The 12,445-nt window shown below is 34.3% G+C and overlaps 1 protein-coding gene across 1 annotated transcript in view; it reads right to left on the bottom strand.

Moving 5' to 3' along the window:
* Positions 1-6,146: 6,146 nt before the first annotated feature.
* The window catches only part of LOC133649622 (G-protein coupled receptor 3-like), a 7,293-nt gene continuing 994 nt past the window's right edge, over positions 6,147-12,445 (bottom strand). Inside the window, exon 2 of the mRNA XM_062046245.1 lies at positions 6,147-7,449. Within this exon, the coding sequence (XP_061902229.1) occupies positions 6,435-7,430 (996 nt within the window). The 5' untranslated portion in view covers positions 7,431-7,449 and the 3' untranslated portion in view covers positions 6,147-6,434. The remainder of the gene's footprint in view (positions 7,450-12,445) is intronic.

The raw sequence follows: 12,445 nt of genomic DNA, 5'->3' as shown, positions 1-12,445 counted from the left end.
TATACTAGCCCACTGCAGCCACATGCAGAAATGAACATGGAATCGAAAATTATTAAATTTGTGACAAAAATAATACCCGCTCTGTCTAAACGATACCGTTTGATCAGCTGCTCGTCATCAAACAGCCAGGACGTCCTTCCGCTCCCTGAACGTTCGCGCATGTCTCTCTCGCCTCAACTCCTAACCACTTAGGACATCTCTGAAGGTCTCTTAAATATCGTGGAGAGTAGGAGTGATTCTTAGACTTAAGAAAGTTGATAAATAGCTTTTATTCTTAAGTTTGAGAGTAGGACTAAATTTCGCTAATTCTCAGGACTTAAGTGTAAAATGGCACTCTAAGACGCTTGATAAATACGGCCCCTGAACTTGATCCGTGCCAAAGTTCCCTCCTTATATGTGGAAGTGATGACTTCAATTAAAACAGCTTTTATTTGGTTAAAAATGTAATAAATTTGCAAAAAAACTAATTTGGCTTTTTTATTTATTTTTGCGGGAATCAAATATATATACACTACCGTTCAAAAGTTTGGGGTCACATTGAAATGTCCTTATTTTTGAAGGAAAAGCACTGTACTTTTCAATGAAGATAACTTTAAACTAGTCTTAACTTTAAAGAAATACACTCTATACATTGCTAATGTGGTAAATGACTATTCTAGCTGCAAATGTCTGGTTTTTGGTGCAATATCTACATAGGTGTATAGAGGCCCATTTCCAGCAACTATCACTCCAGTGTTCTAATGGTACAATGTGTTTGCTCATTGGCTCAGAAGGCTAATTGATGATTATAAAACCCTTGTGCAATCATGTTCACACATCTGAAAACAGTTTAACTCGTTACAGAAGCTACAAAACTGACCTTCCTTTGAGCAGATTGAGTTTCTGGAGCATCACATTTGTGGGGTCAATTAAACGCTCAAAATGGCCAGAAAAAGAGAACTTTCATCTGAAACTCGACAGTCTATTTTTGTTTTTAGAAATGAAGGCTATTCCACAAAATTGTTTGGGTGACCCCAAACTTTTGAACGGTAGTGTATATATATATATATTTTAAATGTTATATAATACCAGGGCCATTTGTTTCCCACAGCTAATTTTTCCAAAATATTCCAAAAATAAATAGAATATTAAAAAGTGTTAACAAAAAAAACGAGAAAAGTTTCTAATTGACACTAGTAACACAAAGTTGCCATGCAGGCAAACTTACAATCAACGTATAGATCTGAACTTGATCTATATATTTCAGCATTGAAAGTAAAAATAATATATATATTGGTATGACTTTTTTTTAACACTGCAGACCTTTCGTCTGATGATTTATTTATTTTTAAAAAAAAGAACCAAAAGCAGTGTTATTATGAATTATTTTACCATTCTCTAACTACTTCACATCAAATATTCAATTTTGAGCATTTTTGGGGGGTAAATATTGCATATTTTGTGTTTTTCCTTTTAAAAATAAAGAATGGTTTTGACCAAAAAGGGCATAAAAAAAATATTCCAACGGATAGATGTGAAGTTGATGTACAGTATAGATATTTAGGCGTTTAAAGTCAAACAAAATCAATATATGACTTATTTTTTTACGCTTGAATGACTTGAGACCCTTTTGGGTCCCCGGAACCTCTAAAGTTCACCAAAAGTGAGTGAAGGGTAAAATATATATTGTAATGGATTTGAAAATGAAATATATCAAAATGGCCGCCGCATGCCTTCATTTTTCAGCGTGCGACCCTATAAGTTTGGACTCCCCTGCACTAGATGAGTCATTGTCTAATTTGCATAATTGGCCATGACGCATGCTAAGAAATAAGATTTGTTGTTTCTTTTTGGAATTTTTTTTATTTATTTTTTGTTTTACAAGCATGACGGAGCACCCTGTGAATGCTAAGCAGTTACCTATTAAGTAATCGAGTAATCTTGATTAGTTTGGTCAATTAACGGAGTAATCACTCTTTGTATTTTAGGGGAAATTGTTTAAATAAAGATTTTTCTGCTTGCCATAACCTTCAGTGTATTTTTTTTTATTTTTTATAAATGCACATTGTCAACATTAATGTGTGCATGAGTAAAAAATTCTAACTATGTCCAAGTGGTTCAAGTTTCAGGCCCCGTATTGGCAACACCGACGTCTTCTTATGCTCTGGCAGACCAAGGGTGTTGGGCAGCAGAGTTGGAGTTGTAATGACCAGCTATGTTCACCTGTGTGAAGTTGGCCCCGCCCATCATTGCAGGTATGACAATAACACTGCCATTCTTTTGTCCCGTTACGCTGTTCAAGTTATTCCATAATACATTTTCTGACCAGTTTGTCAAAAATCTCCCCGAAATTGTCCCATTTTATTTGTGCTGCAAAATGTTGTCTATAATAGTTTTTATAATGTTAACTTTTTATATTCATAACCCTCCCCCCCATCCTTGTCAAAACCTGTCCCATTTGTTTTTGCTACATTTGTGCCGCAAAAATGTTTAGTCTATTTTAGTTTTTTTTTTATTAATGTTTTATGATACATAAGCATCCATCCATTCATTTTCTACCGCTTGTCCCTTTTGGGCTGGCGGGGGTTGACGACATAACCACCTTGTCAAAATCCCCCCCAAACTTGTCCCATTTGTTTTTGCTACATTTGTGCTGCAAAAATGTTTAGTCTATTTTAGGTTGGTTTTTTTTATTAATGTTTTATGATACATAACCACCTTGTCAAAATCCCCCCCTAAACTTGTCCCCTTTGGTTTGTGCTGCAACTATACATGATTAATACCATCATTTTGCGATAGATCACATGAGTTAACTGTTTGACAGCCCTTGTAAAAAAAATTGTTAAAACAAAAATTTAAATAAAACTTGTAAAGAATGTAATAAATTTGCAAAGAAAAAATAGGCCTTTTTTTTATTTATTTTTGGGGAATCAAAAACCTTAAAAAAAAAAATTTTTTAAATCCCAGGGCCATTTGTGTCCCGCAGCTAATGTTTCCTAAACATAAAAAAAAAAAAACATTAAATAATGTAACAAAAAAAACAGGTGAGAAGTAACGAGAAAAGTAATAATAAAAAAACCTCTAGCCTGATGATTTATTTTTTTATTTTATTTTTTATACTATTGAACCAAAAGCAATGTTGTTATGAATGTTTTTTCCATATAAGGCTCCAACTACTTCACATCAAATACTCTTATTTTGAAAAATTTGTGTGTGGGGGGGGGGGGAAATATCGCATATTTTGTGTTTTTCCTATTAAAAAAAAAGGGCATAGATAAAATATGTCGACGGATAGATGTGAAGTTGATGTACAGTATAGAAATGTCGGCGTTTAAAGAATGTAATAAATTTGCAAAGAAAAAATAAGCCTTTTTTTTTTTTTTTTTTTTTGCGGGAATCAAAAACCTTAAAAAAAAATGTTTAAATATCAGGGCCGTTTGTGTCCCGCAGCTAATGTTTCCAAAATATAAAAAAAAAAAAAAACATTAAATAATGTAACAAAAAAAACAGGTGTGATGTAACAAGAAAAGTAATAGTAAAAAAACCTTTCATCTGATGATTTATTTTTTATAATAATGAACCAAAAGCGATGTTATGAATTTTTTTTTCCATCTAAGGCTCCAACTACTTCACATCAAATACTCAAAATTCCAAACATTTTGCGGGTATGGGGGGTAAATATTGCATATTTTGTGTTTTTCCTATTAAAAAAAAGGACATAAATAAAATATGTCGACGGATAGATGGGAAGTTGATGTACAGTATAGATATTTAGGCGTTTAATCAATATATGACTTATTTATTTACGCTTGAATGCCTGAGACCCTTTGGGAGTACAAACCAGCACCAAACAATTGGCAGTACTACTTTGATGAGGAGAGCCAACTTCGCACAGGTCAGAAAGTCCCATAATAATGTGCTAAAAGCTATTTGTGTTCCGTAATGTTCCACCTGGCCTATTTTTTCCTGTCCCTGCCTTTTTATTTCAATTTGGTGTTAAAAGTGCCACACGCTTTGCCAAAGTTCCCTCCTTATATGTGGAAGTGATGACTTCAATGAAAACAGCTTTTATTTGGCTAAAAATGTAATACATTTGCAAAGAAAAAATAGGCTTTTTTTAATTTATTTTTGCGGGAATCAAAAACCTTAAAAAAATGTTTTTTGTAAAATCCCAGGGCCATTTGTGTCCCGCAGCTAATGTTTACAAAATAAATAAAAACATTAAATACTGTAACAAAAAAACAGGTGTGATGTAACGAGAAAAGTAATAATAAAAAAACCTTTAGTCTGATGATTTATTTATTTTTATTTTTTTTTATAATAATGAACCAAAAGCGATATTATGAATTTTTTTTCCATCTAAGGCTCCAACTACTTCACATCAAATACTCAAAATTCAAAACATTTTGGGGGGATGGGGGGTAAATATTGCATATTTTGTGTTTTTCCTATTAAAAAAAAAGGACATAAATAAAATATGTCGACGGATAGATGTGAAGTTGATGTACAGTATAGATATTTAGGCGTTTTAAAGTCAAACAAAATCAATATATGACTTATTTATTTACGCTTGAATGCCTGAGACCCTTTGGGAGTACAAACCAGCACCAAACAATTGGCAGTACTACTTTGATGAGGAGAGCCAACTTCGCACAGGTCAGAAAGTCCCATAATAATGTGCTAAAAGCTATTTGTGTTCCGTAATGTTCCGCCTGGCCTATTTTTTCCTGTTTTTATTTGTTAAAAGTGCCGCACGCTTTGCCAAAGTTCCCTCCTTATATGTGGAAGTGATGACTTCAATGAAAACAGCTTTAATTTGGCTAAAAATGCAATACATTTGCAAAGAAAAAATAGGCTTTTTTTATTTATTTTTGTGGGAATCAAAACCTTAAAAAAAATGTTTTGTAAAATCCCAGGGCCATTTGTGTCCCGCAGCTAATGTTTACAAAATAAATAGATAAATAAAAACATTAAATAATGTAACAAAAAACAGGTGTGGTGAAAAGTAATAATAAAAAAACCTTTAGTCCGATGATTTATTTTTTTATTTTATTTTTTATAATAATGAACCAAAAGCAATGTTGTTATGAATTTTCTTTTCCATCTAAGGCTCCAACTACTTCACATCAAATACTCTTATTTTGAAAAATTTGGGGGGAAGGGGAGGGGGGGTAAATATTTAATACATTTGCAAAGAAAAAATAGGCCTTTTTTTTATTTATTTTTGCGGGAATCAAAAACCTTTAAAAAAAAAATTTTGTAAAATCCCAGGGCCATTTGTGTCCCGCAGCTAATGTTTACAAAATATTTAAAAAAACTAAACATTAAATAGTGCAACAAAAAAACAGGTGGGATGTAACGAGAAAAGTAATAATAAAAAAACCTCTAGCCTGATGATTTATTTTTTTATTTTATTTTTTATAATAATGAACCAAAAGCAATGTTGTTATGAATGTTTTTTCCATATAAGGCTCCAACTACTTCACATCAAATACTCTTATTTTGCAAACTTTGTGGGGGGGGGGGGTAAATATCGCATATTTTGTGTTTTTCCTAATAAAGAAAAGAAAGGGCATAAATAAAATATGTCGACGGATAGATGTGAAGTTGATGTACAGTATAGATATTTAGGCGTTTAAAGTCAAACAAAATCAATATATGACTTATTTTTTACGCTTGAATAACTTGAGACCATTTGGGAGTACAAACCAGCACCAAACAATTGGCAGTACTACTTTCCCCATCCATCCATTTTTTACCGCTTGTCCCTTACGGGGTCACGGCGGGTGCCGGAGCTTATCTCAGCTGCATTCGGGCGGAAGGCGGGGTACACCCTGGACAAGTCGCCACCTCATCTATATGCAATGACAAGGGGAGCCAACTTTGCACAGGTCAGAAAGTCCCATAATAATGTGCTAAAAGCTATTTGTGTTCCGTAATGTTCCGCCTGGCCTATTTTTTCCTGTCCCTGCCTTTTTATGCAGGTTTGTGTGACGCAAGTCACCCCCAAATATACTTTCTGAAATTCTTACGCAACTGTGAGAAAGCTAACTCTTGCTCTTTTTTTTTCTCCTTTTGTGGAGCGTTAGAACCCTCCTGACGGCGAGTGCGCTAAAAGCCTCTGCAAGCAGCTGAAGGAAGAACGCTGACATCATTCAGTAGGAAAAAAAAGCACATTTATTATTCATCAGTATAAAATATTTATAGTCATCTGAAAAAGGTTGTGCAACGCGAACATGTGCAAAATAGTAACGTTTCAAGTACGCCTCATTGGATCCGGACCGCGTCACGTGAATCGCCTCTTTGACGAGCGTCTCACGCTGCAGGAGCTACGGCGGGCTGATTGACGCCAGGCACAAACATGATAGTCCAAGATGGCCACAGTCCAGGACGTTCTGGTGATAAAGGAGGAGGGGGAGTATTCAAGGACGTGCGCTACGTTTTGGCATAGATTGCTACACGTCCACGGGGGGGTGCGCGTGCACGGCGTGCGTGTGCTGCCTGCGCGGGCAGCAGGCGTGGAGCAGCACCATGCGGATGTCTTTGTTCCTCAGGCTGTAAAGGAGCGGGTTGAGCAAGGAGCTCCCCGCGGCGGGCACCAGCGTGGCGTAGGTGTAGAGGGGCGGGCTGGAGGCGTCGCCCAGGAGCCCCCACAGGGAGAAAGGCATCCAGCAGCCCACGAAGACGCTCAGCACCACCACCAGCCGGGAGAAGCCCCGCCCCCTGCCGCGCTTGCTCGCATACGGTTGCTCGGCGGGCAGGAAGTGCCTCTGGGTGGCGATGGCGTGAGCGTGGCGCCGGGCCACGCGGCAGATGCCGGCGTACAGCTGCAAGGTGGCCAGCACCACCACCAGGAAGCCGCCGCACAGCAGCGACAGGTACGTGCGGGTCAGAGGCGGCGCCACCGAGCAGGAGTCATGCTGGTCCAAGCAGTGCCAGCCCATGGCGGGGCCCGCCCCCAGCGTGCACGCCCCCAGCCACACCAGCAGCAGGAGGAGGGCGGCGCGGCGGCGCGACTGTCCCGAGCCGTAGGTGAGGGCGTGGCTCAACGACAGGTAGCGGTCCAAGGCCACGCCCATCAAGCTGCACAGCGAGGCGGTCAGCGAGGTCACCAGCAGCCCCGACGTCACCAGCTCGGACCAGTCGCCGGGCTCCAGGCAGAAGAGGAAGAGGAAGCGCGCCACCAGGGCCACGCCCGCCAGCAGGTCGGCCAGGCCCAGGCTGGCCAGCAGCAGGAAGACGGGCGCCCGCAGCGACGGCGTGGCCAGGATGGTGGTGACCACCACCGCGTTCTCGGCGGCGATGAACGTGCCCGAGGCGCACAAGGCCACGCCCCACGCCGTCAGCGGCGGGGACCCCCGCGGAGGCGACGTCACCGACTGGTCCGCCGCCAAGAAGGCGTCCGCGCCTGACGACTCGTCCCAGGTCAGGTCAGAGGTGTTTGCTGTCATGGCTGCTCAGCGGCCACACCTGGCAGGAATAAACAGCAAACATCTTTTTACCATGTGATTCACTTTTTAAGCAGTCAAGGACTTGCTTGCATCATTTCAACTAACCTTAAAAAAGACCCCAATATTTTTGACACCAACGCAATTTTATGCTCTGAATGTCACAAACATGTTTTAAATGTTTTTATTAAATGTACCTAATTTATTTGCTCAAAACTCATAAAAAGTGCTATCTAAAGTTCTGTTTAGACGCAACATTTTGACAATTGACCTCTGACCTTTCAGGTGCAACCTGTCATGGTTAAGGTACAGCAGCTCAAATTAAAGAATCAAATAAAATTAGAATGAGTAATGTTAATATTTTTAATGATTAATCACCGAAGTTAACTTATTTTTGACAGTCCTAGTAAAAAAGTTCAAAACGTGGGATTAATCTACAACTATGTCTTATTAATGTGTTATTTTTTGTAATTAATCGCATGAGTTAACTCGTTATATTTGACAGCCCTACTAAAAACATATTTTTCAAAAAATAAATATAAAATGCGGGACTAATCTGCAACTATAACTAATTAATATTTTAAAAAATTGTGATTAATCACACCTATTTTTGTCAGCCTGAGTAAAAAACGAAGAAAATCAAAATAAAGCGTTATTAATCTGCAACTATACCTGGTTAACACGATATTTTTGTGATTAATCACAAGATAACGCTTTGTTTGACAGCCCTAGTAAAAAAAAACTGTCTTATTAATGCGTTATTTTTTGTAATTAATCGCATGAGTTAACTCGTTATGTTTGACAGCCCAACTAAAAACATATTTTTCAAAAAATAGATATAAAATGTGGGATTAATCTGCAACTATAACTGATTAATATTTATTTTTTGTGTGATTAATCACACCTATTTTTGTCAGCCTGAGTAAAAAACGAAGAAAATCAAAATAAAGCGTTATTAATCTGCAACTATACCTGGTTAACACGATATTTTTGTGATTAATCACAAGATAACGCTTTGTTTGACAGCCCTAGTAAAAAAAACTGTCTTATTAATGCGTTATTTTTTGTAATTAATCGCATGAGTTAACTCGTTATGTTTGACAGCCCAACTAAAAACATATTTTTCAAAAAATAGATATAAATTGTGGGATTAATCTGCAACTATTAATTAATTAACGATTAATATTTATTTTTTGTGTGATTAATCACACCTATTTTTGTCAGCCTGAGTAAAAAACAAAGAAAATCTAAATAAAGTGTGATTAATCTGCAACTATACCTGGTTAACACGATATTTTTGTGATTAATCACAAGATAACGCTTTGTTTGACAGCCCTCGTTAAAGAAATTCCCCCAAAATTAAAGTAAAATGCGTGATTAATCTGCAACTATACATGATTAATACGATAATTTTGTGATAGATCACATGAGTTAACTGTTTGACAGCCCTAGTAAAAAAAATAGTCAAAACAAAAATTTTAATAAAACCTGTAATTAATCTTATTATTGCGTTTTTTTGTAGTTAATCACATGAGTTAACTCGTTACGTTTGACAGCCATAGTAATACATTTTTCACAAAAAATGTAGGAATAATCTACATGATTAAAGTAAAAAAAAATTGTGATTAATCACGCGTTTATTTTGTCAGCCCTAGTAAAAAAAAACTGTCTTATTAATGCGTTATTTTTTGTAATTAATCGCATGAGTTAACTCGTTATGTTTGACAGCCCTACTAAAAACATATTTTTCAAAAAATAGATAAAAAATGCGGGATTATATACTATAACTGATAAATATTTATTTTTTGTGTGATTAATCGCACCTATTTTTGTCAGCCTGAGTAAAAAAACGAAGAAAATCAAAATAAAGCGTGATTAATCTGCAACTATGCCTGGTTAACACGATCATTTTGCGATAGATCACATGAGTTAACTGTTTGACAGTCCTAGTAAGAATACAATTCAAAACTTGTGATTAATCTGCAACTATGTCTTATTAATGCATTATTTTTTGTAATTAATCGCATGAGTTAACTCGTTATGTTTGACAGCCCTACTAAAAACATATTTTTCAAAAAATTTATAAAAAATGTGGGATTAATCTGCAACTATAACTGATTAATATTTTTCAAAAATTTGTGATTACACCTATTTTTGTCAGCCTGAGTAAAAAACGATGAAGAAAATCTAAATAAAGCATAATTAATATGTAACTATACCTGGTTAACACAATATGTTTGTGATTAATCACAAATTAACACTTTATGTTTGAAATTCCCCAAAAATTAAAGTAAAATGCGTGATTAATCTGCAACTAGATAGATAGATAGTACTTTATTGATTCCTTCAGGAGAGTTCCCTCAGGAAAATTAAAAAACATGATTAATACGATCATTTTTGTGATAGATCACATGAGTTAACTCTATTTTTGTCATCTTTATTAAAAAAGGATTTGAAAAACAAAAAAAATAAAAGGCGTGATTAATCTGCAACTATTTCTGATTGATGTGATGATTTTTGTGGTTAACCCCATGAGTTAACTCTTAATGTCTGACAGCTCTAGTAAAAAAAAAAACACGTTTTTTTAAGTAAAATTGCGTGATTATCATTAATTAATGATTGATTCAATAACATGAGTTATTGAATGAGCAGCTCAAGTAAAAAAATATTTTAAATAAAAATAAACCGTGTGATTCATCTGCAAATACACCTGATTGAGGTACATTTTAGTGATTAATCAAATGAGTTGACTCGGGGTTTTTTTATCTTCATTGTTTGGCAACTTTGTGCAGAGGCCAGGAAAAAACCCAGTCAACTCACAGCAGCCAACATTTGTTTTATGATCCAGGACTTTTTTTCCGCCTCCCAGTTTGTAATTTTATGAGTCATGAACATACTGTACAGTAATAGTCCTCCAAATAAATGTTGTGTAACCGCCTGCAGGGGCTGATATATATATATATATATATATATATATATATATATATATATATATATATATATATATATATATATATATATATATATATATATATATATATATATATATATATATATATATAAACATGTGTATATATATATATATATATATAAACATGTGTATATATATATATATATAAACATGTGTATATATATATAACTATACACACGTTTACATATATACACGTTATATATATATATAAATGTGTGTATATATATATATATAAATATACACACACGTTTATATATATATACACATGTTATATATATATATATATATATATACAAACGTGTGTATATATACACATGTTTATATATATATACACATGGTTATATATACAGTATATATATATATATATATATAATGATAAATGGGTTATACTTGTATAGCGCTTTTCTACCTTCAAGGTACTCAAAGCGCTTTGACAGTATTTCCACATTTACCCATTCACACACACATTCACACACTGATGGCGGGAGCTGCCATGCAAGGCGCTAACCAGCAGCCATCAGAGGCAAAGGGTGAAGTGTCTTGCCCAAGGACACAACGGACGTGACTAGGAAGGTAGAAGGTGGGAATTGAACCCCAGTAACCAGCAACACTCCAATTGCTGGCACAGCCACTCTACCAACTTCGCCACGCCGTCCCTATATATATACCGTTCAAAAGTTTGGGGTCACATTGAAATGTCCTTATTTTTCAATGAAGATAACTTTAAACTAGTCTTAACTTTAAAGAAATACACTCTATACATTGCTAATGTGAAATGACTATTCTAGCTGCATATGTCTAGTTTTTGGTGCAATATCTACATAGGTGTATAGAGGCCCATTTCCAGCAACTATCACTCCAGTGTTCTAATGGTACAATGTGTTTGCTCATTGGCTCAGAAGGCTAATTGATGATTAGAAAACCCTTGTGCAATCATGTTCACACATCTGAAAACAGTTTAGCTCGTTACAGAAGCTACAAAACCGACCTTCCTTTGAGCAGATTGAGTTTCTGGAGCATCACATTTGTGGGGTCAATTAAACGCTCAAAATGGCCAGAAGAAGAGAACTTTCATCTGAAACTCGACAGTCTATTCTTGTTCTTAGAAATGAAGGCTATTCCACAAAATTGTTTGGGTGACCCCAAACTTTTGAACGGTAGTGTATATATAAATATACACACACGTTTATATACATACACATGTTATATATATATATATATACAAACGTGTGTATATATATATACTCATGTATGTATACACATGTTTATATATATATATATATATATGTACATATATATATATATATACATGTTTATATATATATATATATATATATATGTATATATATGTACATATATATATATATATACATGTTTATATATATATATATATATATATATGTATATATATATATATATATATATGTATATATATATATATATATATATACATATATATATATATACACATGGTTGTATATACAGTATGTATATACACATGGTTATATATATATAAATGTGTGTGTATATATATATACACATGTTTATATATATATATACACATGGTTATATATATATAACTTGTGTGTATATAAATATACACACATGTTTATATATATACACGTTTTATATATATATATATAAACGTGCATATATATATAAATATATACACGTTTATATATATATATACACATGTTTATATATATAACGCGTATATATATAAACGTGTGTGTGTGTGTGTTATATATATACACACGTTTTATATATATATAAAAATGTATATATACATATATATAAACATGTATATATATATAAACATGTATATATATATATAAACATGTATATATATATATATATATAAACATGTGTATATGTATATAAACATGTTTATATATATGTATATGTGTGTGTATATATATATATATATATATATATATATATATATATATATATAAACGTGTATATATATATAAACATGTTTATATATATGTATATGTGTGTGTGTGTGTATATATATATATATATATAAACATGTTTATATATATGT

The sequence above is a fragment of the Entelurus aequoreus genome, linkage group LG05 (genome assembly GCF_033978785.1).
Source record: "Entelurus aequoreus isolate RoL-2023_Sb linkage group LG05, RoL_Eaeq_v1.1, whole genome shotgun sequence".
NCBI classification, from domain to species: domain Eukaryota; kingdom Metazoa; phylum Chordata; class Actinopteri; order Syngnathiformes; family Syngnathidae; genus Entelurus; species Entelurus aequoreus.
This window is presented reverse-complemented; position numbering and strand designations above follow the sequence as displayed.